The 25,482-nt window shown below is 46.4% G+C and overlaps 1 protein-coding gene across 1 annotated transcript; it reads left to right on the top strand.

The window, feature by feature from the left end:
- The first annotated feature begins 20,833 nt into the window (after nucleotides 1-20,833).
- Nucleotides 20,834-24,777, top strand: LOC119285449 (probable LL-diaminopimelate aminotransferase, chloroplastic). The gene is made up of 10 exons (XM_037564722.1): nucleotides 20,834-20,994; nucleotides 21,074-21,159; nucleotides 21,253-21,320; nucleotides 21,418-21,534; nucleotides 22,115-22,177; nucleotides 23,050-23,154; nucleotides 23,236-23,286; nucleotides 23,481-23,801; nucleotides 23,957-24,163; nucleotides 24,244-24,777. Exons 1-10 carry the CDS (start codon nucleotides 20,921-20,923, stop codon nucleotides 24,535-24,537), a joined length of 1,386 nt encoding a protein of 461 aa, XP_037420619.1. The 5' UTR covers nucleotides 20,834-20,920; the 3' UTR covers nucleotides 24,538-24,777.
- Nucleotides 24,778-25,482: the final 705 nt, after the last annotated feature.

Here is a 25,482-nt window from a genome sequence, read left to right on the forward strand (position 1 = left end):
CCTACAAACACTAGAAACTAGTTGCAACTCCTGGACAGAGTACTAGGGTGATTAAGAAGCCGAGAGGGTCAATTAAGGATCCCAATGAGTGGTAGTAGCTGTGTTGGAAATATGCCCTAGAGGCAATAATAAAAGTATTATTATATTTCATTGTTCATGATAATTGTCTTTTATTCATGCTATAACTGTATTATCCGGAAATCGTAATACACGTGTGAATACTTAGACCACACAATGTCCCTGGTAAGCCTCTAGTTGACCAGCTCGTTGTGATCAACAGATAGTCATGGTTTCCTGACTATGGACATTGGATGTCATTGATAACGGGATCACATCATTAGGAGAATGATGTGATGGACAAGACCCAATCCTAAGCATAGCATAAAAGATCGTGTAGTTCGTTTTGCTAGAGCTTTGCAAGTGTCAAGTATCTCTTCCTTCGACCATGAGATCGTGTAACTCCCGGATACCGTAAGAATGCCTTGGGTGTACCAAACGTCACAACGTAACTGGGTGACTATAAAGGTACATTACAGGTATCTCCGAAAGTAGCTGTTGGGTTGACACGGATCGAGACTGGGATTTGTCACTCCGTATGACGGAGGGGTATCTCTGGGCCCACTCGGTAATGCATCATCATATTGAGCTCAATGTGACCAAGGTGTTGGACACGGGATCATGCATTACGGTACGAGTAAAGTGACTTGCCGGTAACGAGACTGAACAAGGTATTGGGATACCGACGATCGAGTCTCGGGTAAGTAACGTACCGATTGACAAAGGGAATTGCATACAGGGTTTGATCGAATCCTCGACATAGTGGTTCATCCGATGACAACATCGAGGAGCATGTGGGAGCCATCATGGGTATCCAGATCCCGCTGATGGTTATTGACTGAGAGAGTCTCGGTCATGTCTGCATGTCTCCCGAACCCGTAGGGTCTACACACTTAAGGTTCAGTTACGCTAGGGTTATAGGGATATGTATATGCAGTAACCCGAATGTTGTTCGGAGTCCCGGATGAGATCCCGGACGTCACGAGGAGTTCCGAAATGGTCCGGAGGTAAAGATTTATATATGGGAAGTCCTGTTTCGGGCATCGGGACAAGTTTCGGGGTTATCGGTATTGTACCGGGACCACCGGAAGGGTCCCGGGGGTCCACCGGGTGGGTCCACCTGTCCCGGGGGGCCACATGGGCTGTGGGGGGTGCGCCTTGGCCTAATGGGCCAAGGGCACCAGCCCCACATAGGCCCATGCGCCTAGGGTTCAAGGGGGGCAAGAGTCCTAGGAGGGTAAGGCACCTCCTAGGTGCCTTGGGGGGGAGGGAAACCCCCCTTGGCCGCCGCACCCCCTAGGAGATTGGATCTCCTAGGGCCGGCCACCCCCCCTTGGCACCCCTATATATAGTGGGGGAGAGGAGGGACTTCATACCTGAACGTCTCGGCCTTTGGTTGCCTCCTTCTCCCTCCCCAACACCTCATCCACCTCCATAGTGCTTAGCGAAGCTCTGCCGGAGTACTGCAGCTCCATCAACACCACGCCGTCGTGCTGCTGCTGGTGCCATCTCCCTCAACCTCTCCTCCCTCCCTTGCTGGATCAAGAAGAGGAGACGTGGCTGTTCCGTACGTGTGTTGAACGCGGAGGTGCCGTCCGTTCGGCGCAGGTCATCGGTGATTTGGATCACGTCGAGTATGACTACATCATCACCTTGCAAGCTTCCGCACGCGATCTACAAGTGGTATGTAGATGCAAACTCTCTCCCTAGACTCGTTGCTTAGATGAACTCATAGATGGATCTTGGTGAAACCGTAGGAAAATTTTAATTTTCTGCAACGTTCCCCAACAGTGGCATCATGAGCTAGGTCTATGCGTAGTTCTCTTTGCACGAGTAGAACACAACTTTGTTGTGGGCGTGGATTTTGTCATCTTACTTGCCTCTACTAGTCTTTTCTTGCTCAACGGTATTGTGGGATGAAGCGGCCCGGACCAACCTTACACGTACACTTACGTGAGACCGGTTCCACCGACTGACATGCACAAGTTGCATAAGGTGGCTGGCGGGTGTCTGTCTCTCCCACCTTAGTTGGAGCGGAATCGATGAACAGGGCCCTTATGAAGGGTAAATAGAAGTTGAAAAAATCACGTTGTGGTGATTCGTAGGTAAGAAAACGTTCTTGCTAGAACCCAATTGCAGCCACGTAAAAGATGCAACAACAATTAGAGGACGTCTAACTTGTTTTTGCAGCGATTGATCATGTGATGTGATATGGCCAGAAGTTGTGATGAATGATGAATTGTGATGTATGAGATCATGTTCTTTGTAATAGGATTCACGACTTGCATGTCGATGAGTATGACAACCGGCAGGAGCCATAGGAGTTGTCTTTATTTTTTGTATGACCTGCGTGTCATTGAAGAACGCCATGTAACTTACTTTACTTCATTGCTAAACGCGTTAGTCATAGAAGTAGAAGTAGTCGTTGGCGTGACAACTTCATGAAGACACGATGATGGAGATCATGGTGTCAAGCCGGTGACAAGATGATCATGGAGCCCCGAAGATGGAGATCAATGGAGCTATATGATATTGGCCATATCATGTCACAACTATATAATTGCATGTGATGTTTATTATGTTTATGCATCTTGTTTACTTAGGACGACGGTAGTAAATAAGATGATCCCTTACAAAATTTCAAGAAGTGTTCTCCCCTAACTGTGCACCGTTGCTACAGTTCGTCGCTTCTAAGCACCACGTGATGATCGGGTGTGATGGATTCTTACGTTCACATACAACGGGTGTAAGACAGTTTTACACAGCGAAAACACTTAGGGTTAACTTGACGAGCCTAGCATGTGCAGACATGGCCTCGGAACACGGAGACCGAAAGGTCAAACACGAGTCGTATGAAAGATACGATCAACATGAGAATGTTCACCGATGATGACTAGTCCGTCTCACGTGATGATCGGACATGGGCTAGTCGACTCGGATCGTGTAACACTTAGATGACTAGAGGGATGTCTAATCTAAGTGGGAGTTCATAATTTGATTAGAACTTTATTATCATGAACTTAGTCTAAAACCTTTGCAAATATGTCTTGTAGATCAATGGCCAACGCTAATGTCAACATGAACTTCAACGCGTTCCTAGAGAAAACCAAGCTGAAAGATGATGGCAGCAACTATACGGACTGGGTCCGGAACCTGAGGATCATCCTCATAGCTGCCAGGAAACAATATGTCCTAGAAGGACCGCTAGGTGACGCTCCCGTCCCAGAGAACCAAGACATTATGAATGCTTGGCAGTCTCGTGCTGATGATTACTCCCTCGTTCAGTGCGGCATGCTTTACAGCTTAGAACCGGGGCTCCAAAAGCGTTTTAAGCACCACGGAGCATATGAGATGTTCGAAGAGCTGAAACTAGTTTTTCAAGCTCATGCCCGGGTCGAGAGATATGATGTCTCCAACAAGTTCTACAGTTGTAAGATGGAGGAAAACAGTTCTGTCAGTGAGCACATCCTGAAGATGTCTGGGTTGCACAACCGTATGACCCAGCTGAACATTAACCTCCTAGATGAGGCGGTCATTGACAGAATCCTCCAGTCGCTCCCACCAAGCTACAAGAGCTTTGTGATGAACTACAACATGCAGGGGATGGAAAAGACCATTCCTGAAGTGTTCTCGATGTTGAAGTCAGCAGAGGCTGAAATCAAGAAAGAACATCAAGTGTTGATGGTCAATAAGACCACTAAGTTCAAGAAGGGCAAGGGTAAGAAGAACTTCAAGAAGGACGGCAAAGATGTTGCCGCGCCTGGTAAGCCAGTTACCGGGAAGAAGTCAAAGAATGGACCCAAGCCTGAGACTGAGTGCTTTTATTGCAAGGGGAAGGGTCACTGGAAGCGGAACTGCCCCAAATACTTAGCAGATAAGAAGGCCGGTAACACCAAAGGTATATTTGATATACATGTGATTGATGTGTACCTTACCAGTACTCGTAGTAACTCCTGGGTATTTGATACCGGTGCCGTTGCTCATATTTGTAACTCACAGCAGGAGCTGCGGAATAAACGGAGACTGGCGAAGGACGAGGTGACGATGCACGTCGGGAATGGTTCCAGAGTCGATGTGATTGCCGTCGGCACGCTGCCTCTACATTTACCTACGGGATTAGTTTTGAACCTTAATAATTGCTATTTAGTGCCAAGTTTGAGCATGAACATTGTATCTGGATCTCGTTTAATACGAGATGGCTACTCATTTAAGTCTGAGAATAATGGTTGTTCGATTTATATGAGAGATATGTTTTATGGTCATGCTCCGATGGTCAATGGTTTATTCTTAATGAATCTCGAGCGTAATATTACACATGTTCATAGTGTAGATGCCAAAAGATTTAAAGTTGATAACGATAGTCCCACATACTTGTGGCACTGCCGCCTTGGTCACATTGGTGTCAAGCGCATGAAGAAGCTCCATGCCGATGGACTTTTAGAGTCTCTTGATTATGAATCGTTTGACACGTGCGAACCATGCCTTTTGGGCAAAATGACCAAGACTCCGTTCTCCGGAACAATGGAGCGAGCAACCAACTTGTTGGAAATCATACATACCGATGTGTGCGGTCCAATGAGCGTTGAGGCTCGCGGAGGATATCGTTATTTTCTCACTCTCACTGATGACTTGAGTAGATATGGGTATGTCTACTTAATGAAACACAAGTCTGAGACCTTTGAAAAGTTCAAGGAATTTCAGAATGAGGTAGAGAATCAACGTGACCGAAAGATAAAATTCTTACGATCAGATCATGGAGGAGAATACTTAAGTCACGAATTTGGTACACACTTAAGGAAATGTGGAATCGTTTCACAACTCACGCCGCCTGGAACACCTCAGCGAAACGGTGTGTCCGAACGTCGTAATCGCACCCTATTGGATATGGTGCGGTCTATGATGTCTCTTACCAATTTACCGCTATCATTTTGGGGATACGCTCTAGAGACAGCTACATTCACTTTAAATAGGGCACCGTCTAAATCCGTTGAGACGACACCGTATGAATTATGGTTTGGAAAGAAACCTAAGCTGTCGTTTCTAAAAGTTTGGGGATGCGATGCTTATGTCAAGAAACTTCAACCTGAAAAGCTCGAACCCAAGTCGGAAAAATGCGTATTCATAGGATACCCTAAGGAAACTATAGGGTATACCTTCTACTTAAGATCCGAAGGCAAGATCTTTGTTGCCAAGAACGGATGCTTTCTGGAAAAAGAGTTTCTCTCGAAAGAAGTAAGTGGGAGGAAAGTAGAACTCGATGAAGTACTACCTCTTGAGCGGGATAGTGACGCAGCACAGGAAACCGTTCCTGTGATGCCCACACCAACTGAAGAGGAAAACCATGATAATGATCAAAGTACTTCGGATCAAGTTACTGCTGAACTTCGTAGGTCCACAAGGACACGTTCCGCACCAGAATGGTACGACAACCCTGTCCTGGAAATCATGTTGTTAGACAACAATGAACCTTCGAACTATGAAGAAGCAATGGCGGGCCCGGATTCCAACAAATGGCTTGAAGCCATGAAATCCGAGATAGAATCCATGTATGAAAACAAAGTATGGACTTTGACAGACTTGCCCGATGATCGGCGAGCGATAGAAAACAAATGGATCTTTAAGAAGAAGACGGACGCGGATGGTAATGTTACCATCTATAAAGCTCGACTTGTCGCTAAGGGTTATCGACAGGTTCAAGGGATTGACTACGACGAGACATTCTCTCCCGTAGCGAAGCTAAAGTCCGTCCGAATCATGTTAGCAATTGCCGCATACTATGATTATGAGATATGGCAGATGGACGTCAAAACAGCATTCCTTAACGGGCATCTTCAGGAAGAACTGTATATGATGCAGCCGGAAGGTTTTGTCGATCCTCAGAACGCTAACAAAGTATGCAAGCTCCAGCGATCCATTTATGGACTGGTGCAAGCATCTCGGAGTTGGAACATTCGCTTTGATGAGATGATCAAAGCGTTTGGGTTTATGCAGACTTATGGAGAAGCCTGCGTTTACAAGAAAGTGAGTGGGAGCTCTGTAGCATTTCTCATATTATATGTGGATGACATACTCCTGATGGGAAATAATATAGAATTTCTGGACAGCATTAAGGCCTACTTGAATAAGTGTTTTTCAATGAAGGACCTTGGAGAAGCTGCTTATATATTAGGCATCAAGATCTATAGAGATAGATCGAGACGCCTCATAGGTCTTTCACAAAGTACATACCTTGATAAGATTTTGAAGAGATTCAGAATGGATCAGTCCAAGAAGGGGTTCTTGCCTATGTTACAAGGTATGAGACTGAGCTCAGCTCAGTCACCGACCACGGCAAAAGATAAAGAAGAGATGAGTGTCATCCCCTATGCTTCAGCCATAGGATCTATTATGTATGCCATGCTGTGTACCAGACCCGATGTAAACCTTGCCGTAAGTTTGGTAGCAAGATACCAAAGTAATCCCGGCAAGGAACACTGGACAGCGGTCAAGAATATCCTGAAGTACCTGAAAAGGACAAAGGACATGTTTCTCGTTTATGGAGGAGACGAAGAACTCGTCGTAAAGGGTTACGTCGACGCTAGCTTCGACTCAGATCCGGATGACTCTAAGTCACAAACCGGATACGTGTATATGTTGAATGGTGGAGCAGTAAGATGGTGCAGCTGCAAGCAGAGCGTCGTGGCGGGATCTACGTGTGAAGCGGAGTACATGGCAGCCTCGGAGGCAGCACATGAAGCGATTTGGGTGAAGGAGTTCATCACCGACCTAGGAGTCATACCCAATGCGTCGGGGCCGATCAAACTCTTCTGTGACAACACTGGAGCTATTGCCCTCGCAAAGGAGCCCAGGTTTCACAAGAAGACCAGGCACATCAAGCGTCGTTTCAACTCCATCCGTGAAAATGTTCAAGGTGGAGACATAGAGATTTGCAAAGTGCACACGGATCTGAATGTCGCAGATCCGCTGACTAAACCTCTCTCGCGTACAAAACATGATCAACACCAGAACTCTATAGGTGTTCGATTCATCACAATGTAACTAGATTGGTGACTCTAGTGCAAGTGGGAGACTGTTGGAAATATGCCCTAGAGGCAATAATAAAAGTATTATTATATTTCATTGTTCATGATAATTGTCTTTTATTCATGCTATAACTGTATTATCCGGAAATCGTAATACACGTGTGAATACTTAGACCACACAATGTCCCTGGTAAGCCTCTAGTTGACCAGCTCGTTGTGATCAACAGATAGTCATGGTTTCCTGACTATGGACATTGGATGTCATTGATAACGGGATCACATCATTAGGAGAATGATGTGATGGACAAGACCCAATCCTAAGCATAGCATAAAAGATCGTGTAGTTCGTTTTGCTAGAGCTTTGCAAGTGTCAAGTATCTCTTCCTTCGACCATGAGATCGTGTAACTCCCGGATACCGTAAGAATGCCTTGGGTGTACCAAACGTCACAACGTAACTGGGTGACTATAAAGGTACATTACAGGTATCTCCGAAAGTAGCTGTTGAGTTGACACGGATCGAGACTGGGATTTGTCACTCCGTATGACGGAGAGGTATCTCTGGGCCCACTCGGTAATGCATCATCATATTGAGCTCAATGTGACCAAGGTGTTGGACACGGGATCATGCATTACGGTACGAGTAAAGTGACTTGCCGGTAACGAGACTGAACAAGGTATTGGGATACCGACGATCGAGTCTCGGGTAAGTAACGTACCGATTGACAAAGGGAATTGCATACAGGGTTTGATCGAATCCTCGACATAGTGGTTCATCCGATGACAACATCGAGGAGCATGTGGGAGCCATCATGGGTATCCAGATCCCGCTGATGGTTATTGACTGAGAGAGTCTCGGTCATGTCTGCATGTCTCCCGAACCCGTAGGGTCTACACACTTAAGGTTCAGTTACGCTAGGGTTATAGGGATATGTATATGCAGTAACCCGAATGTTGTTCGGAGTCCCGGATGAGATCTCGGACGTCACGAGGAGTTCCGAAATGGTCCGGAGGTAAAGATTTATATATGGGAAGTCCTGTTTCGGGCATCGGGACAAGTTTCGGGGTTATCGGTATTGTACCGGGACCACCGGAAGGGTCCCGGGGGTCCACCGGGTGGGTCCACCTGCCCGGGGGGCCACATGGGCTGTGGGGGGTGCGCCTTGGCCTAATGGGCCAAGGGCACCAGCCCCACATAGGCCCATGCGCCTAGGGTTCAAGGGGGGCAAGAGTCCTAGGAGGGTAAGGCACCTCCTAGGTGCCTTGGGGGGGAGGGAAACCCCCCTTGGCCGCCGCACCCCCTAGGAGATTGGATCTCCTAGGGCCGGCCACCCCCCCTTGGCACCCCTATATATAGTGGGGGAGAGGAGGGACTTCATACCTGAACGTCTCGGCCTTTGGTTGCCTCCTTCTCCCTCCCCAACACCTCATCCACCTCCATAGTGCTTAGCGAAGCTCTGCCGGAGTACTGCAGCTCCATCAACACCACGCCATCGTGCTGCTGCTGGTGCCATCTCCCTCAACCTCTCCTTCCTCCCTTGCTGGATCAAGAAGAGGAGACGTGGCTGTTCCGTACGTGTGTTGAACGCGGAGGTGTCGTCCGTTCGGCGCAGGTCATCGGTGATTTGGATCACGTCGAGTATGACTACATCATCACCTTGCAAGCTTCCGCACGCGATCTACAAGTGGTATGTAGATGCAAACTCTCTCCCTAGACTCGTTGCTTAGATGAACTCATAGATGGATCTTGGTGAAACCGTAGGAAAAATTTTAATTTTCTGCAACGTTCCCCAACAAGCTGTTCATGGATCACAGACACAGAACTCAGTTCCTGAGGATGGTTTCAATGAGACAACCCACCATGTACTCCTACATGGCCTCCCACTACTACCTTTACCAAATCGTGTTCACACACTTAGCTCTCACCGGTAGGACATGTTCATCACCATTCCAATTCATTCCCGATGAATCAGACCTGACGCAACTCTAAGCAATAGCAGGCATGACAAGCAAACATGAATGAGTAGGCACATCAGGGCTCAAACAACTCCTACTCATGCTAGTGGGTTTCATCTATTTACTGTGGCAATGACAGGTCATGCAGAGGAAAGGGGTTCAACTACCGCAGGATGTAACAGTTGAATCGTTGTTGTCCTAATGCAGTAAAAGAGAGAAGGAGCGAGAGAGTGGAATTGTATTGGAATGAACAAGGGGGTTTTGCTTGCCTGGCACTTCTGAAGATAACATTGAGTCTTCATCAGTGTCAACGATCACAGCGTCGGAGCAGCGTCTACCGAGAGGGGACAATCACCGGCAATAGAGAAGGAACACAATCAATGCAATGCACAACATGATGCATGATAATGACATGGCAATATGTTGTTGATTGAGCTAATGCAACTAGCAACACAATTAAATGAAGTTGGTTTGAATACAAGATTCAAATTCAAACTCCATATATGATTAGTTAAATGCCATTTATTTGTTTTGTCCAAAACAGAGGACAAACATTGTTCAAACATGCATGAAAATGCCATAAACAGATTCCTTGAATTTTTCTGATAATTTTTCATATATAATTTATTTCATTTGGAGTTACGGTTGATTTTTTATGATTTTTAGAAGTTTTGGGCATTTTCTGGAATTTTCTGAATTATTATAATTTAAACTAAATCCAGAAAGTGTATTACTGCGTCAGCATGACGTCAAGGTGATGTCAGCAGGTCGAAGGCGTCGACCAGGTCAAACCTGACCAGTGGGACCCACTGGTCAGTGACCCAGTCAACTAACTGAGTTAGTTAGCCCTAACTAACTAGCCTGGGCCCACTGGTCAGCGACTGTAGTAACTAACCTAACTAGCTAATTAGCGCTAATTAGAGTAATTAGTCGGGCGGGGCCTGTAAGTCAGTGAGAGAGAGGGAGAGGTCAAATCGGGTAGTGGGGTCAACCCATGCCGGTCAACGGGTCAGGGGTCGCCGGCGTTTAGCCGCTGGCGACGACAGAGACGGCGGGGCGGCTCGGAAATGCTCTACAGGGCACCATTCGATCCATGGTTTGCACCTACGGGTTCCTGGGAGTGAGGCGCATCCATTGGGGGGGTGGTAGGAGCTGGGGTGGCCGGAAAAGTGGCCGGCGACGAGGTTCAGCGGCGGCAGCAGCTCGGGCATCCTCGGGATAGCGCTACAGAGCATGGGAGGGGGCGCTGCGGTTGTCTGCGGGCTCATGGGATCGTGCTGAGCACGATGGTATGCTCGGACACGAGCTGCGGTGGTTGTGGCCACGGCGGCGACATCGCCGGCAGCGTGGAGTTCTCGGCCAAGATGGGGCTATGGCCTAAAGGTCAAAAACAACCAGGGGAAAAGGGGAAAACGACTCGGGGGCTCACTGTGGTGACGTAGGGATGGCCAGCGTGCTCGGGAAAGCGTCGGAAGCGGCGAATCGACCGGCGAAGTCCGGCGAGCAGAAGCGGTGGTGACGAGCTCGAAGACTACGACATGGTGGTCCTCGGCTTGCATGGCTTGGCTAGGAGGAAGAGGGGCACCAGGCGGAGCTCGGGGTGCATCGGAGAGGCTCAAAGATGGTTGTGGCCGTGGGGGAGCTCGTCGGCGGCGACGGCTGCGTTCGGTCGCGCGCGTGAGAGAGAGACGGAGAAGGGGACGAGGGCGAGGGAGAGTGCGAGAGCGTCAAGGGGGGTAGCGTGGCGTCGCAGAGGGAGTCCAGGGCGACGAGGGAACAGCCAGGCAGGCAGCTGCCGGCGTGGCACGCCGCGGCGCCGTGGCTAGCTTCTCCTCTACCTTCTGGCGAGAGGAGGAAGACAACTAGCAGGGGGGTGGCTGGGCTGGGCCGGCTTCAACAGCAGGCCGCACAGGTAGGTGGGCCAAGGTAAGTGCCAGGTTAGTCCTTCTCTCTCTCTCTTTTATTTAGTTTTTGTTTTCTATTTTCTTTTCTGCAACTTGTTTTGGTTTTAGTTTTAACACCAAACCATTTTATAAAATCCTGAAAAAAATTATGTGGCTAGAACTAATATATACAAAACCACATAAAATGTTCCAGAATTATTGGACATATATTAATTATATAAAGAATATATATCCAATGCAAATAGTTATTGAATTAATTCAAAGTCCCAAAATAAATATTTCTGAGACTCCAAAAATATTGGTTTGAGTTTTACCTCTTGCCAATATTTTTATAGCTTGACAGGAACATTTTCTTGGGTTTATTTGAAACAATTTTTTTAATGTTGATCATTTTTGTAAAAGACTTCTGAGGCTTCCCACTTTCCCCAATTCAACTTTCATAAATATATACATGATGCATGAATGCTTGTGCAACTGGTTACAACCAAATCTAGGGCTGTGACACTGTTTTTCTGGGAAAGCAAACTTGTGTCCGCCGCCACTGCCTCCTCAAGTGTCTTTTTAACGATTGCTTCGGTGAAATTGTGCGGAATTGAGTCTACAACAATCCTGGAAAATTTCTTCGAGTTCCGATGGAGGAATCTTTGGCAATCCACGATATATCGGAGCCCTGTCAAATCTGAACGGGAATCTGGACGAGTTTAGGGCATGGTGTCCAGCTTCTAGCTCGGACGTCCTATGGAAAATCCAACCGTTGATCGGCTGCGGAATTCCTATATCTACCACCTCTCAAAATTTCAGCTCGATCCGACCGCTCAAACTCCGGGAACCTTCGGATTAGTGCATCACTTTTCAGATCTGTTTTCTACGCGAAAACGAATCCGACCCGAGTTCGTCTTTTTTATGAACGGGATTTCGGACATCCCTTTTGAAGGAAGTTTTGTATGGGGTATTGTGTTTTGTTCCCGAACACATCCACCAACTTTAAGATCTTTTGAATATGATCTTCAACATCATGCTGGTGTCAAACTAGTCCGGCAATATTGCTCCACGGCTGCCGACCTGCGCTAGACACGTCGTCACTTTGTTGAGTCGAGCTCAACTTCTTCGGATCATCATCTCGGCAAGGCGAACAAGAATCATCACCAACATCGCTGCCCCATGGATTACACAGGGTGGGCATACCGGCATTGCCGCACGGTCGCTTCATCAAGCCGGCATCGACCATGTCACGACCTGCATCGGCAGGGCCGCGATATTGCTTCTTCAAGCTGGTGTCCATCACGCCGAACTACTTCAACTCATCAGCTGACATCGAGGCTTCGACATCTCGGCTGGACCGGGGGCTTCGCCATCTCTTCATCAACCTACTCCGGACACTTCGGCGTCACTAGCCGACCAGCTCCATCACGTTAGCTGGATCGAGGGCTTTGCCTCGGCGAGCCAACCTTTGCCAGCATTGCCATGCCGTCGTTTTATCGCCCATCAGGCAATGGGTGTGCGGATCGAGTCCCAATTTTGGGAATCACCTTTCTTCGGATTGCTACAACAAATAAACCAGGTGCTATTAATTCTAGTATTTTTTGCTTGTTTGGGTTTATTTTTCCCAAGGAATTATTACTCTGGTTTGTCCATCATATGTACACAGGTCTATCAAATGATGGTCGTATTAACGACGGTCGCGTGGTGGTTCGGCTAGTTTCCGTATATAGTCTGGCGAACGCCGCATCCGGAACTCGGACCGACCTGTGAATTCAGGCTTTGCCACGCCTTTACCGCATCACGCCGACGCCCTGCATCGACATTGACTTCGGCGCCAAGCCATATTTCTTTTATTACTCACTTTGCATAAATTATTTATTATGCAGCGATTTTTTAATTATTATTATTACTATTATCTCTAGTTTGCACTATTTTTTGTGCACAGGAAAATGATCCGGGGACTTCGCCGTCACTCTGCCAGTCTGCATTGACCGTGCTATGTCACCACTTCGGCGTGTCGAGCTCTCCGCTCCGCCACCTCGGGACCGGCTTGGGGGATGGAACCTTGTCCCGCATCAAGCTCGGACCGCGTCATCAATGCCGAACACATTAACCAGCTAAGTCGCTTTCATGCTCAAAGTTTTAATTTTTAACTTGTGTTCGGTTCAACCAAGCATTATACTTTTTTGGAAAAAAGTTGCTTGTAAAAAATTTCCTTGTCCAAACTTTGTTTGTGACACACATATTCAAATACCCTGTTTATTTGGGGGCTTCCTTTATGAATTGTTTCCTCTTGCATATGATTATACTTATACGGCTTCGTTCCTTGTTCGTGTATTATGCCACAATATGCACCATATTGACTTAAGCGATTTGCAAGCTGGGTTGCCTGGCTCCTGTGCTTACCCCTACGTTCCCGATTGTTCGGCTAGGGAGTAAAGGGAGCACCTCTGTGATTGTCACGACCGGGGCCTCCGAGCTCTGACCTCAGACTGGGTGAAGCCGAAAGCTAGCGCTCTTATTGTTTTCAATCATGGTCGGCACACAACGGAACTCATGAGTACAAAAAATCCATTGCACAAGTCTTATAGCAATAATGAGCACCGAAGAAAGGTATCAGGTGGGGTACTATTTTCTTCGAAGATGCTTCTTACACTTCGTCTGTAATATAGCATAAGTTCCCTGAGCGCGCTTTGTCTATTACAGCCTTATGGCCCGGTTGCCTGGTTATCGGAAAAACTATCGATATTCTCGACAGGTGGAGTACATAACACTTTTCGGTCCTTGACCGAAGAGGGAGAAACCGACGGTCGGTTAAGACGCGTTTAAAGTTCGGTTGAACAAAGATATGATATAAGTACTTCGGTACATACAATCATTATACATAAAATTATTTTACCCAAGTCATTTGGGGGCTCTTAAAATTTATATATGAGCTGTAAATGTGTTTTCTTCTTGGTCGTTGTCAAAACACGACAGAAGCACAATTTTTTCTTTCTCTTCCAATTTTCGGATTGGCACCGAACACTTGATCTTGTTCGGACGTCATGTTTTTACTGACGTTTTTTGGTTTTTCAAGCTTTTGGCACTTTTAAACTATTTGTGTGTTTCTAGCACAAGTCTCACAGTGCAATGCCGGACACCTTTATAGATTCGGCAAAAACATTCTCGGATCTCACTATATATGCATTGGTTTCGAATTGTGTCTTCGGTCAATAGTTGGGTTGCCCGGCTCCTGCGCTTGCCTCCTACGTTCCGCTTTGTTCGGCTAGGTGTGCAAAGGGAGAACCACTGCGATTGTGCTTCCAGCTCACATGGTTAAGCACCTCGGTGGAGAAAGTCGAAAACTGACTGTCACAATAAGCGTAAACTAGTCAGCGATCCGATGATGGTGTTAAATGACGGGCCATTCATAACAATGGCCGAAGTGTTTACGGCTTGACCTCGACTGTCGTCAAACACTACCGGGGGCTATTAACTGACCTCCCAAACTAAATCCTTGATATTTTGCTCTTACATTAGAGTTGAGGTTTCATGATCATGCTTAGCATGACAAACCAAAGAAAGGAACCGATAGCGGGACTATTTTCTTTGGAAGACATTTCTTATGTTAAATAGTAATATAACATATCTCTCTGCGTACCTTTGTTTATAAAATCGTATGGCCAGATTGCCTTGTTTGTCGTAAATCTTTGCCCTCATAAAGGCTTTATAAAGTAGGACAAACACTCCTAGGCTACTGGCCGAGGAGGTGGAAGCCGATGGTCGGTCAACAAAGTTTTGTACAATGCGGATCCGAGCATTAAATGATGTAAAGTACTTGGATACATAGAGTCATTACACATAATTTGTGATTTTACTATGGATATCGATCCTTAATTCGGCCACCCGTGCCCGCATTAAGGCTCGGGGGCTACTGGGCTTCGGGCTTATTATTTATAAATATTAAAGGGGCACATCGATCCCCTGATCTGGTGTTGCCATCCGACCAGTGTCTCGGGGGCTACTGCATTGCCTGTCCAATGCAGAAAATTTTAAGTGCAATACAGTTGCCGAGGAGATTTTGATCCTCAGGTTGGTTGGTCGCACCCAACCTGAGTCTTGAGGACTGAGCACGCCGCTTTTTGTGTCCCGAAGTATTCTGCCGAGCTAGGACTTGATCCTCAGGCCGATTTTGCAAATTAACCTGAGTCTCATCGGCTACTGGGATCAGCGGTCTTACGTCATCCTTCAGGTGCATCTCGGGTTTTAAACCGATACACACCTTGAGGGCTACTGGTTATATATCTCAGCAGAGAATAAATTGCACCAATCAAAAACATTGACAGAAAATCGGCCCATAGTCGGGGTGGTGCACCACCGCGGAAGCAGTCCGGCATAAAGCTCGGGCGCTAGTGGCTGGCTCCATAGAGGGCATTTCCGGCATTAAGCTCGGCTGAACTCCTTCAACTTTTTTGAACCAAGGTGATATGACACCTCGGATATAGTCCGGCGTTGGAGCTCGGATATATTTCGGCGTTGGAGATCGGATACATTTCGGCGTTGGAGCTCGAAAGCAGTCCGGGAACAACTTCAAACCCGAGGTGTGGCATAAAAATAACAAGGCATTGATAAAGGCCGGAAACTTAAAGGGGCTCCTCGGATACTCGACGTGTAAACTCGTCGAATGCATTTCGGCGATCCTCAAGATCGAAGATGAGATTTGTTGAACCAGTTTTCAAGACCGACAACCGAAGACGAAGAACAGTTCGGAAGAATCGAGGAGCGTCCCTAACTTGAAGACCGGTTAAGGGGGCTACTGATGGTGTCCTGGACTAGGGGGTACTCACCACGTCATCTCCCAATCTGTTAGATTGGGCCGAGGACCCCCATGGCCGTATACTCATGGGCCAGTTCGGACAGCTGCCGCATACAAGGAAGATTCCACAAGACTTGGCGATCAAGACAATGACTCCTCCCCACCGACGTATTCGGCTAGGACTCTTGTTATCCTAGGCCTCTGGTACATTATATAAACCGAGGCCAGGGTAGTCGATAGACAACAGACAATCATACCATAGGTTAGCTTCTAGGGTTTAGCCTCTACGATCTCGTGGTAGATAAACTCTTGTAATACCCATATCATCAAGAATAAATCAAGCAGGACGTAGGGTTTTACCTCCATCAAGAGGGCCCAAACCTGGGTAAAACATCGTGTCCCCTGCCTCCTGTTACCATCAGCCTTAGACGCACAGTTCGGGACCCCCTACCCGAGATCCGCCGGTTTTGACACCGACACCCGTGGTCTGACACTGAGGAGGACAGCAGAGTTCGCGCTTCTCCCCATACTGCAGAGGTCTCTGAGGAGGAGGAGGATCATGACTGGTGATGCCATGGAGACCTACTACCATCGTGGGTCGTGTCGCCCCTTTTGGTGTCTTACTGCCAAAGGGGGAGAGTTAGGGATTTGCCTTAGGTCTTGTGTTGGCGTGTGTGTTGGCGTGTTCATGTTCTCGTGTATCGTGTTTGTTGTGTTCGTTCGTTTTCGTTCGCTTTCTTTCGGCTGTGAGCAAGACCATATGGTGTAAGACATATGTGAACTACCCTTTCCTATCTACTTTAGTATCAAGTACCCTATTATATTGTGAGATGCTTCATTTTCAGCATTTATATTATTGCCCTCATGCTTGTCCTTGCTTAGTTGTACTTGTTGTTATTCTTATATGCAAGGATGTTGCCTGCCTACAAAATATAGGGGGAGTTTGATCCTAAAGATGTGCACATAGCCTTTCATGCTAATTCCTTGGTGCACACCTCTAGGGGGAGCCCGTCTATATTTTGTTAGAAGGGGGTTTGCTTATTTTCAGTCACTATTTTGTGCAAATCCCGTGTTGTCATCAATCCACCAAAAAGGGGGAGATTGTAAGGGCATATTTATCCCTCAAGTAGTTTTGGTGATTGATGACAATACGTTTGCGGACTAATCGTGTGCACTAAGTGTTTCAGGTGATCTATTATAAGGGCACTTTGCGATCGTTCCCCTCGAGGACTTCACTTTAGACGGATTATTTTCCTTCGTTTATTTTCGGTGAAATTGAGTCGTAGGGATAACCGTACTATCAAGAGGGGATCCGTTTCAGAAGAGTATGGGTGGAATCATCACGTACACATTTTCCTTGCACCCTCGCTGTCTTCCTGCCTGTTGGTGTTTCCGTGTTGTGCAAAACAAGGGGTGCCTTGTGCTACGCGGTAGTACCGTGGCCAGGGCGGTAGTACCGCTTGTTAGTACCGCTGGTACCACCACCCCTGCTGTGGTCTCGACTTTTTCGTGTCGGGTTTTCGTAAAAGACCACGCATGGGAGCGGTAGTAGGGACGACAGTAGGGCACGGTAGTACCGCTTGTTTAAGCGGTAGTACTGCTCCTACATTCGCCCCAACTGTCGCACAACTCGTTGCCCTCCTCTGTTTTTGCAGCAGCTGTAGGGAGCAGCAGTACCGCTCACTAGCAGTAGTACCGCCCGCAGGGCGGTAGTACCGTTCTTGTGCGCGTACTTCTTCTTTCTTAGCCCTGGTTGTCCTATGCCTGCTTGCCACAACGGTAGTACCACTATGGCAGCGGTACTACCGCTCCAGCAACGGTAGTACCGCCCAGATGCGGGCTGCATAACGGTTGGATGTGTCCCCCCACTATATAAAGGGGTCTTCTTCTCCAAGATACCTTACCTCTTTTCCCTCAAACTCCATTGTTGCTCCACAAGCTCATTTTCTCTCGATCTCTCTCCCAAACTTGTTGATTTTCTAGGGATTGGCTGAGACGGCCCAGATCTACACTTCCACCAAGAGGAATTTGATTCCCCCCACTAATCCCTTGTGGATCTTGTTACTCTTGGGTGTTTGAGCACCCTAAACGGTTGAGGTCACCTCGGAGCCATATTCCATTGTGGTGAAGCTCCATGGTTTCGTTGGGAGCCTCCAATTAAGTTGTGGAGAGAGCCCCAACCTTGTTTGTAAAGGTCCGGTTGCCGCCTTCAAGGGCACCAATAGTGAAATCACGACATCTCGCATTGTGTGAGGGCGTGAGGAGAATACGGTGGCCCTAGTGGCTTCTTGGGAAGCATTGTGCCTCCACACCGCTCCAACGGAGACGTACTTCCCCTCAAAAGAAGGAACTTCAGTAACACATCATCGTCTTCATCGACTCCACTCTCGGTTATCTCGTGCCTTTACTTGCGTAAGCTTATTTGTGTTATATCCCTTGCTTGCTTGCGTGCTTGTTGTTGTTGCACCATATAGGTTGCTCACCTAGTTGCATTTCTAGACAACCTACTTTGATGCAAAGTTTAAATTGGTAAATAAAAGCTAAAAATTGTTAGTTGCCTATTCACCCCCCTCTAGTCAACTATATCGCCCCTTTCATCCACCCTGACCTGTATGGCACTGTCATGACCTAGGGTGGCTTCAGTGACGAGGCTCTCATGGCAGCTCTCAGACACCTGCTTGACAACAAGGCCCAGGGTGTTGGGTTCGTTGCCATGGCAGACGCTCACAGGGTGTTGTGCCCCAAGAGTTGGCTGGGCAAGCACTACTACTAGAGTAGTGCTGCCCGTGAGCGTGCATGATCCCCGACGGCGATGGCTGTGGCGGCGACGACGACGACGACGACGTACATTTTGTGTAGCTAGGGCTAAAAAACTATTTGATGGTCTGTATATTTTGGTGAAGTGGTATATACTAACCCCTCATGATGATGGTGAACTTGCAGTGGTAGGACGACACCCTCTTTTGGATGTGGTGGTAGGTTAACACCCAGGTAGTGCTAGGTAGAACTTGCTATGCCGTATGATCATGCATGCTTTACTTCTTCTCTTCTGCTCGATTGTTGTTTGTGTGCTACTTTGCTTGTTACTTGTGTGCTTCATTGATTTTTTGCTTCAACTCGTGCTCTTGTCCATTGCTAGAGCAAGTGGTATGCCGTGTTCATCGGTAAGGCTCCAGGGGTTTATAGTTCATGGAAAGAAGCCAGTGCACAAGTGGCATTGTATAGTAACAACAACCATAGAGGGTTCCAGACTAGGCAGGCAGCAGAACAAGCTTACTCCGACTGGGTGCGAAAGCACGAAGGCATCAGTGTTGACAGTGGCAAGGTTGGAGGTGTCAATGTGGATCGTCAGTTTAGGCTAAAGCTGAAGAACTTCATCATCTTCGTCCAGTTCATCGCCATTGTTGTGTTGTGGCGTTGGTGTGCTAGGCGTGATCATTCTGGGTAAGCTCACCACCAACTAGGGTACAAGGTAAGCACACCATGTACGCCGTGTTCATGTGCCGCTTGAGCCAATGCAAGCAACCAAACAAAGTGCACTTACGTATTACCTAAAGTAGGGAGACTAGATGCAGACAACCAAACAACTTGCAGATAGCGCATTAAGGTCTGTTTTTGCTCAACCAGACTGGGTTGAGAAGTGTATGCGATGCAGGAACTGTTCACAACTTCAACCAAACACGCCCATAAGAGCTCCCCCAGCCAAACCCCATCTCTCCCTCTCTCTGTGTGTGTAATAAAAATCATCTTCTTCTCAGACTCTAAAAACAATCGTTTCCACTATGTGTAGTGGTGACGTAGGATAAAGTATGAAGGGCGACGGTGGTTAGCCGAATTAGGTGAATCCACTCCTCACGATCTCTCTCCTCCCTCTCGCGTCTCTCGCATGGACTGAACTGCGCGGCGGAGGAGTCAGCCTGTGAGAGTGTTCTGTGCGCAGGAGTGGTGTCCGCGGTATGCGTGCATGCCTCTGCTCTTAATTTGACGACGTGAGGGTGCACGACAACACCACCTCTCCCCTCTATTATTTTTCTTTGTTTGTGTTTGTACTCTCTTCGCTTTTGTTTACTCTGCATATTAGTTTTGACAAAAGTTGAAATTTATAAGTTTGACAAAATTTATGGAAAATAATATAAACTTTCACGATAACAAATATATATGATGCAAAATATTTATTTGATATTGTGACGTTGATGATTTTTTTATAAACTTGATCTATGTTTACGTAGTTTGACTTGAGAGAAAGCGGTTGTAAAAAAATCAATCAATGCAGCTAATCTGTCTTTTTTTTATGTATGCAGTAATCTGTCTTCTCTGTACACTGTTTTACAGGTTAGAGTTAGATTCTAACTCTAAACCAACCCTGAACTAACTATAACTAAAGAGGTGTTTGGATGACAGGGTTAGATTGATAATAAATGATCTTTCTTAATTATTTGGCTACTTTGAACCGTATTACCTGCCGGATTTGGCGGAGTGACCCCTGGCCGAGGCAGACGGAGACACACCCGACAAGGAGCCGCGCTGGCCTCTCGCGCAGCCCGCCGACTAAATCTGCAGTCCCTGTGCAAGGAGTTGCGCTGCCCGAGGCCGACGAGATGACCGCGCAAGGAGCCGTGACTGCTTACCGACGGACGGGCGGGCTGCGGGGAGACGAGGAGGTTGGAACGGGAGGATATGACGGGGTTGCTTACCGGTGGCGGATGGGAGCGCAGATACGGCGAGGCGCCTTTCACGGACGGTGTGAGAGGGAGGGAGGGAGAGGACGAGAAGCTTCGAGAAGTGGGAAGGGATCTGCTACGTGGAGAGCGAGAGAAAAATCTGCTTTTTTTAGTGGTCCTAAGAAAAACTAACCCAAATAAGCATCTTTTGGGCGAGTTAGATTTTTTAAATAAATTAGATGCATCTAACCCAAATTAACCCTCATATTTAGATATTTTTGGGTTGGTTGAGTCCAAATTAATCCAAATCAACTCTAACTCGCGGAACCAAACAGGGCCAGTGTTGCGGAAGTTTCACGGTAATAAACAGAGCAGCGAACCGGAGCAGGCCTTCCAAGATATCTGGTGGACTCGACCGGCGCGGCCCGGCCCAGCCTGGCCTATCTGAGTGCTGTCTTCACTCCCTCGTTGGGAGGGCTAAGCTTGTACTGATTCCCCCTCCACCTATCTACCCGCCGCCGCCACGCCCGCCGCCGACGACGATGGCAACTACCGCCTCACCCTCCACCACGACCACTCCCCGGTCCTTCCTCTCGTCGCCTTCCTTCTCACTCAGGTACCCAACTTCTTCCCCTCTCGGTACCGCACGGCGCGTTTCGGTAGCTCGACGAGTCACTCTCTTGAAGTGCTTGCAGGGCATCGAAGTCGAACCACCTCCGGACGACGAGAAGGCTGCCCGTTAATGTACGCTGCGCCAGTAGCTCTCCGGCCGCCGATACATGTACTGTTCTTTGTCTCCAGCACTTTAGTCTCAAATACATCCAAATTTCGACCTAGTAGTTGTGTACTGAAATATTATGCTTCCGTGGCGAAGCTTACACGACGAAGGTTTCGCGGAATGCCAACATAGCCAAGCTCCAAGCAGGCTATTTGTTTCCCGAGGTATCATTGCGTTGTTGTTCTTTGGTTTTGTTCTTTTTCATACTGTCGCATTAGGGATTTGGGTTTTGTTAGTGATAATCTCTCAACTTCCATTCAGATTGCCAGAAGAAGGGCAGCTCATCTGCTGAAGCATCCTGACGCCAAAATTATAAGTCTGGGAATAGGTGACACTACTGAGCCCATTCCGGAGGTCATAACAAATGCCATGGCAGAGGTATCTCATCGCTCCGGAAAACAAGAAATTGCTAGCTGCATTACTCCCTCCGGTCCTTTTTACTCTGCACATTAGCTTTGTCTGAAGTCAAAGTTTGCTAAGTTTGACCAAATTTATATTAAAAAATATTAACATCTATAACATCTAATAAATATAATATGAAAATATATTCCGAGATGGATCTAATAATAAATGTGCTGTTATGTGAATGTTAATAATTTTTTGTATAAACTTGGTCAAAGTTGGATGAGATTGACTTCAGACAAACCTAATATGCAGAGTAAAAAGAACCGGAGGGAGTACATTAGACCTTGTTTATCTCAGGAAGTAAAAAAGAAGACAAAATCTAATTTTTCTGAAACATGTTTGTAGATGTAATGCATGGTGTTTTTTTCTTTTGGCAAAATGTTCATGCTCATGTTTATGTTTTTCCTTGGTAAAGGATGGCTACTCAAATATTTGACACAGTACACATCTTTGCAGAGAGTGGACTAAGAAAGTTCATGTTTTCATTCTGCGTTGCATAATTCCTCTTTCGCTATCCAATATTGTTCTTTGACCGATCTATGTATAAACGCAGAGAGCACATGCTTTATCCACAGTGGATGGCTACAGTGGTTATGGAGCTGAACAAGGTGAAAAGGTAATATTGCTTCCCACTTCACTATATTTAAATGGATGACTCCGTAGGAAGAATGCAATTAAACTTATCTAATCTGACTTGGAATATATGTGTTAATCATTTACTTCTGTTCCGGTATGCATATAATGGAACCCGGCTCCCAGTTTGGGAGGCGTATGGAAAGAAAATGATAATTATTTAGATTGTTATGTAAAAATAGTATCATTAGATTAGTCTGGAAAAATATTTTCGTAACATCACAATTTTATAATATCTTGGCATATTCTTATGAAAGGTAGTGGCATAACTAAAATGGCATCTGTTTCTGTTTACTAATGCACAACCTTTTTTCTGTTAATCCATCAATAGACACCATTAGATGGCTAAGAAGGTGGGTGTAACTGTTTTTCACATATGCTTGTAAAAGTGGTCTAGTCCGATCGCAGATTATTTGACTAGGAAAGATGGTATGCTAAGCCATGCAGGTTTACCAACATCTAATGACATCTGAAGCTGTGGCCATTTAGTTATGGCTTTTGAATTGTTAATTCCATGCTTTAGATTGTCTGTCTGGAGAGATCCATAATCTCTTAATGGGCTGATACTTACTTTTCTTTTACTGGCTTATCCAAATACTTTTGGGTTTCATCTCCATAAGAGTGGCTGAGTTTTCACGTTGGCTCACCAAGCCTATCACAACCCTCCTCCTTTACCCGGGCTTGGGACCGGCTATGTTGAGACAACATAGGCGGAGTTTGCTTATCCAGATACTTGTGTGGCTCTTGATTTTGTCTACAATGAGTTTAAAGTTTGTCTTTTCAATTATATGTTTGACAATTTTCTTTTCAAATGTCATTTTCATCATTAAAATGGTGCATTAATTGTTTCTACAGAAACTAAGGGCAGCAATTGCTGCAACCTACTATGCGGATCTTGGTATCGACGAAACCGATATATTTGTCTCTGATGGTGCAAAATGTGACATTTCTCGTCTACAGGTTCAGAATGCCTCTTCTCACCCTTTAGTCTACTGTTCACGTTACATTGTCGCTCATAACTTTTATGCTTCAAAATTTCAGGTTCTTTTTGGATCTAAAGTGAAGATTGCAGTTCAAGACCCATCATATCCCGTAATAAAATTCTGCAATGGATCTTAAACTTCAGTTGTTGTTCCCTTATATATTTGTGATTCCCAAACCTAAGTGATGTTTGTGGTGATATAATTGCTACTTTTCTTTGTTCTCATCCTATAATTATGATAAATTATTACTTTTTGTACTATTGTATATGTTGCAAAATTAATATGATACATCCATTTCAACAGGCATATGTTGATTCAAGTGTTATCATGGGGCAAACTGACTTATATCAGCAGGATGTTCAGAAGTATGGAAATATTGAATACATGAGATGCAGTCCTGAAAATGGATTTTTCCCTGATCTTTCCAAGGTCCCACGGACAGATATCATATTCTTTTGTTCACCCAACAATCCTACTGGTGCTGCTGCATCTAGGGACCAGCTAACACAGTTGGTCAAATTCGCAAAGGACAATGGGTCCATAATAGTCTATGATTCTGCTTATGCCATGTACATATCAGATGACAGCCCAAAATCCATCTTTGAAATTCCTGGGGCAAAGGAGGTAGGCTCTATGTTTCTAGATTTAGCTTACCATTTTATGGAAATTTTAAGAATTTTACCAACATGTTCGGTCCAGTTTTCTGAGGACTACTAGCAAGTTGTTTCCATCAAATATGTCAAGCTGAACCTGTATCATTATGGTTTGTTGACGTGTAGGTTGCCCTCGAGACAGCGTCTTTCTCTAAATATGCTGGGTTCACTGGTGTCCGACTGGGTTGGACCGTGGTCCCTAAGGAGCTCCTTTTCTCTGATGGGCATCCAGTTGCTAAAGATTTCAACCGCATAGTCTGCACTTCCTTCAATGGCGCATCGACCATCTCTCAGGCCGGTGGTTTAGGCTGCCTCTCTCCAGAGGGTCTAAAGGTAGGGATTCAGTGCTTTGAAATCTTTATTGTATGGCTTCTTCTCGCACTGCTGCTTCTCATCCCATGTCCACCATGCAGGCTATGCAAGACGTTGTCGGATTCTACAAGGAGAACACCAAAATCATTGTTGACACGTTTGAGTCGCTCGGATTCAACGTCTACGGTGCCAAGAATGCCCCCTATGTGTGGGTGCACTTCCCTGGCCGCAATTCCTGGGATGTCTTTGCAGAGATCCTTGAGAAGGCAAACGTGGTCACTACTCCTGGCAGTGGATTTGGGCCCGGTGGCGAGGGCTTTGTGAGGGTCAGCGCATTTGGCCACAGAGAGAACATTATTGAAGCTGCGAGAAGACTGAAGCAGCTATACAAATAAGCGTTGGTGTAGCAGATGGCGTCCTCTGTCGCTGGGGAGCCAGGCAATAAGAACCCAGCAGCATTTGGAGCACGAGATTTGCTTCTGGGCTGCTGGGAAGTGTTAGAACAGAGACAGGGTGTTGTTTTTGCTCCATTTGTAACCATTTAATACTAGAAATTTGCGTATTCAATTGCTGCGGAGTCTATCATGATGTATTTGTCTCACATCTGCTCGCTGACGGCTTTATGCTTTTTGCTACGATGGTGTGCACCTCCCCTTTCTCTCCTACTGCATATCTAAATTACGCCCTCTGTCCGAAAAAGCTTGTCTCAAGCTTGTTCCTTAAATGGATGTATCTAGTGGGACGGAGGGAGTACTTTACAGTCGCACTCATGTCACTTGCAAGTGAGGTCTACGGTAGACCAAGTGCAAGCACCGGCGTATGAAATTTTGAGTTTAGACCGATCCAATGCTTGCTCCAGTGTGCAAACTTACATTTTTTTCCATGCGATAAAAAAGATCTGTTCCACTATAACGATAACACAATGACCAACATTCAACTATAGCATCCAGCAGTTTTTTTTTTTAACTCTAGCATTCAGTGTGCACAAAAAAAACCAAAAAAAAAAAAGGTCATAGCCGCCTCATGCACCGCTAACAGCAAAACAAAAACTAAAAAGGACCATCATAAGCTAAGGCCAAGGCTCATTTTTATAATTCTTCACCTGGTCTTCTTCATGTCTGCTTCTTCTGTTGCATCACTTGTTTCTTCATCACCATCAGCTCCACCAAGTCGAGTTCTGACCAAATTGAGAGGTGCACCTTCATTTTCCCCAGTCCCATCAGCATGTTGTGCCAAAGCCTCCTCTGGAAGCATCATCCTGTCAGTAGGGTTTTGCAGGCCTGCCCAATATTGTCAAAAGCAACAAGCATAAGAACATATGAATTCAACAAGGGATCTCA

This window comes from Triticum dicoccoides, chromosome 4A (assembly GCF_002162155.2).
Source record: "Triticum dicoccoides isolate Atlit2015 ecotype Zavitan chromosome 4A, WEW_v2.0, whole genome shotgun sequence".
In the NCBI taxonomy this organism is placed as follows: domain Eukaryota; kingdom Viridiplantae; phylum Streptophyta; class Magnoliopsida; order Poales; family Poaceae; genus Triticum; species Triticum dicoccoides.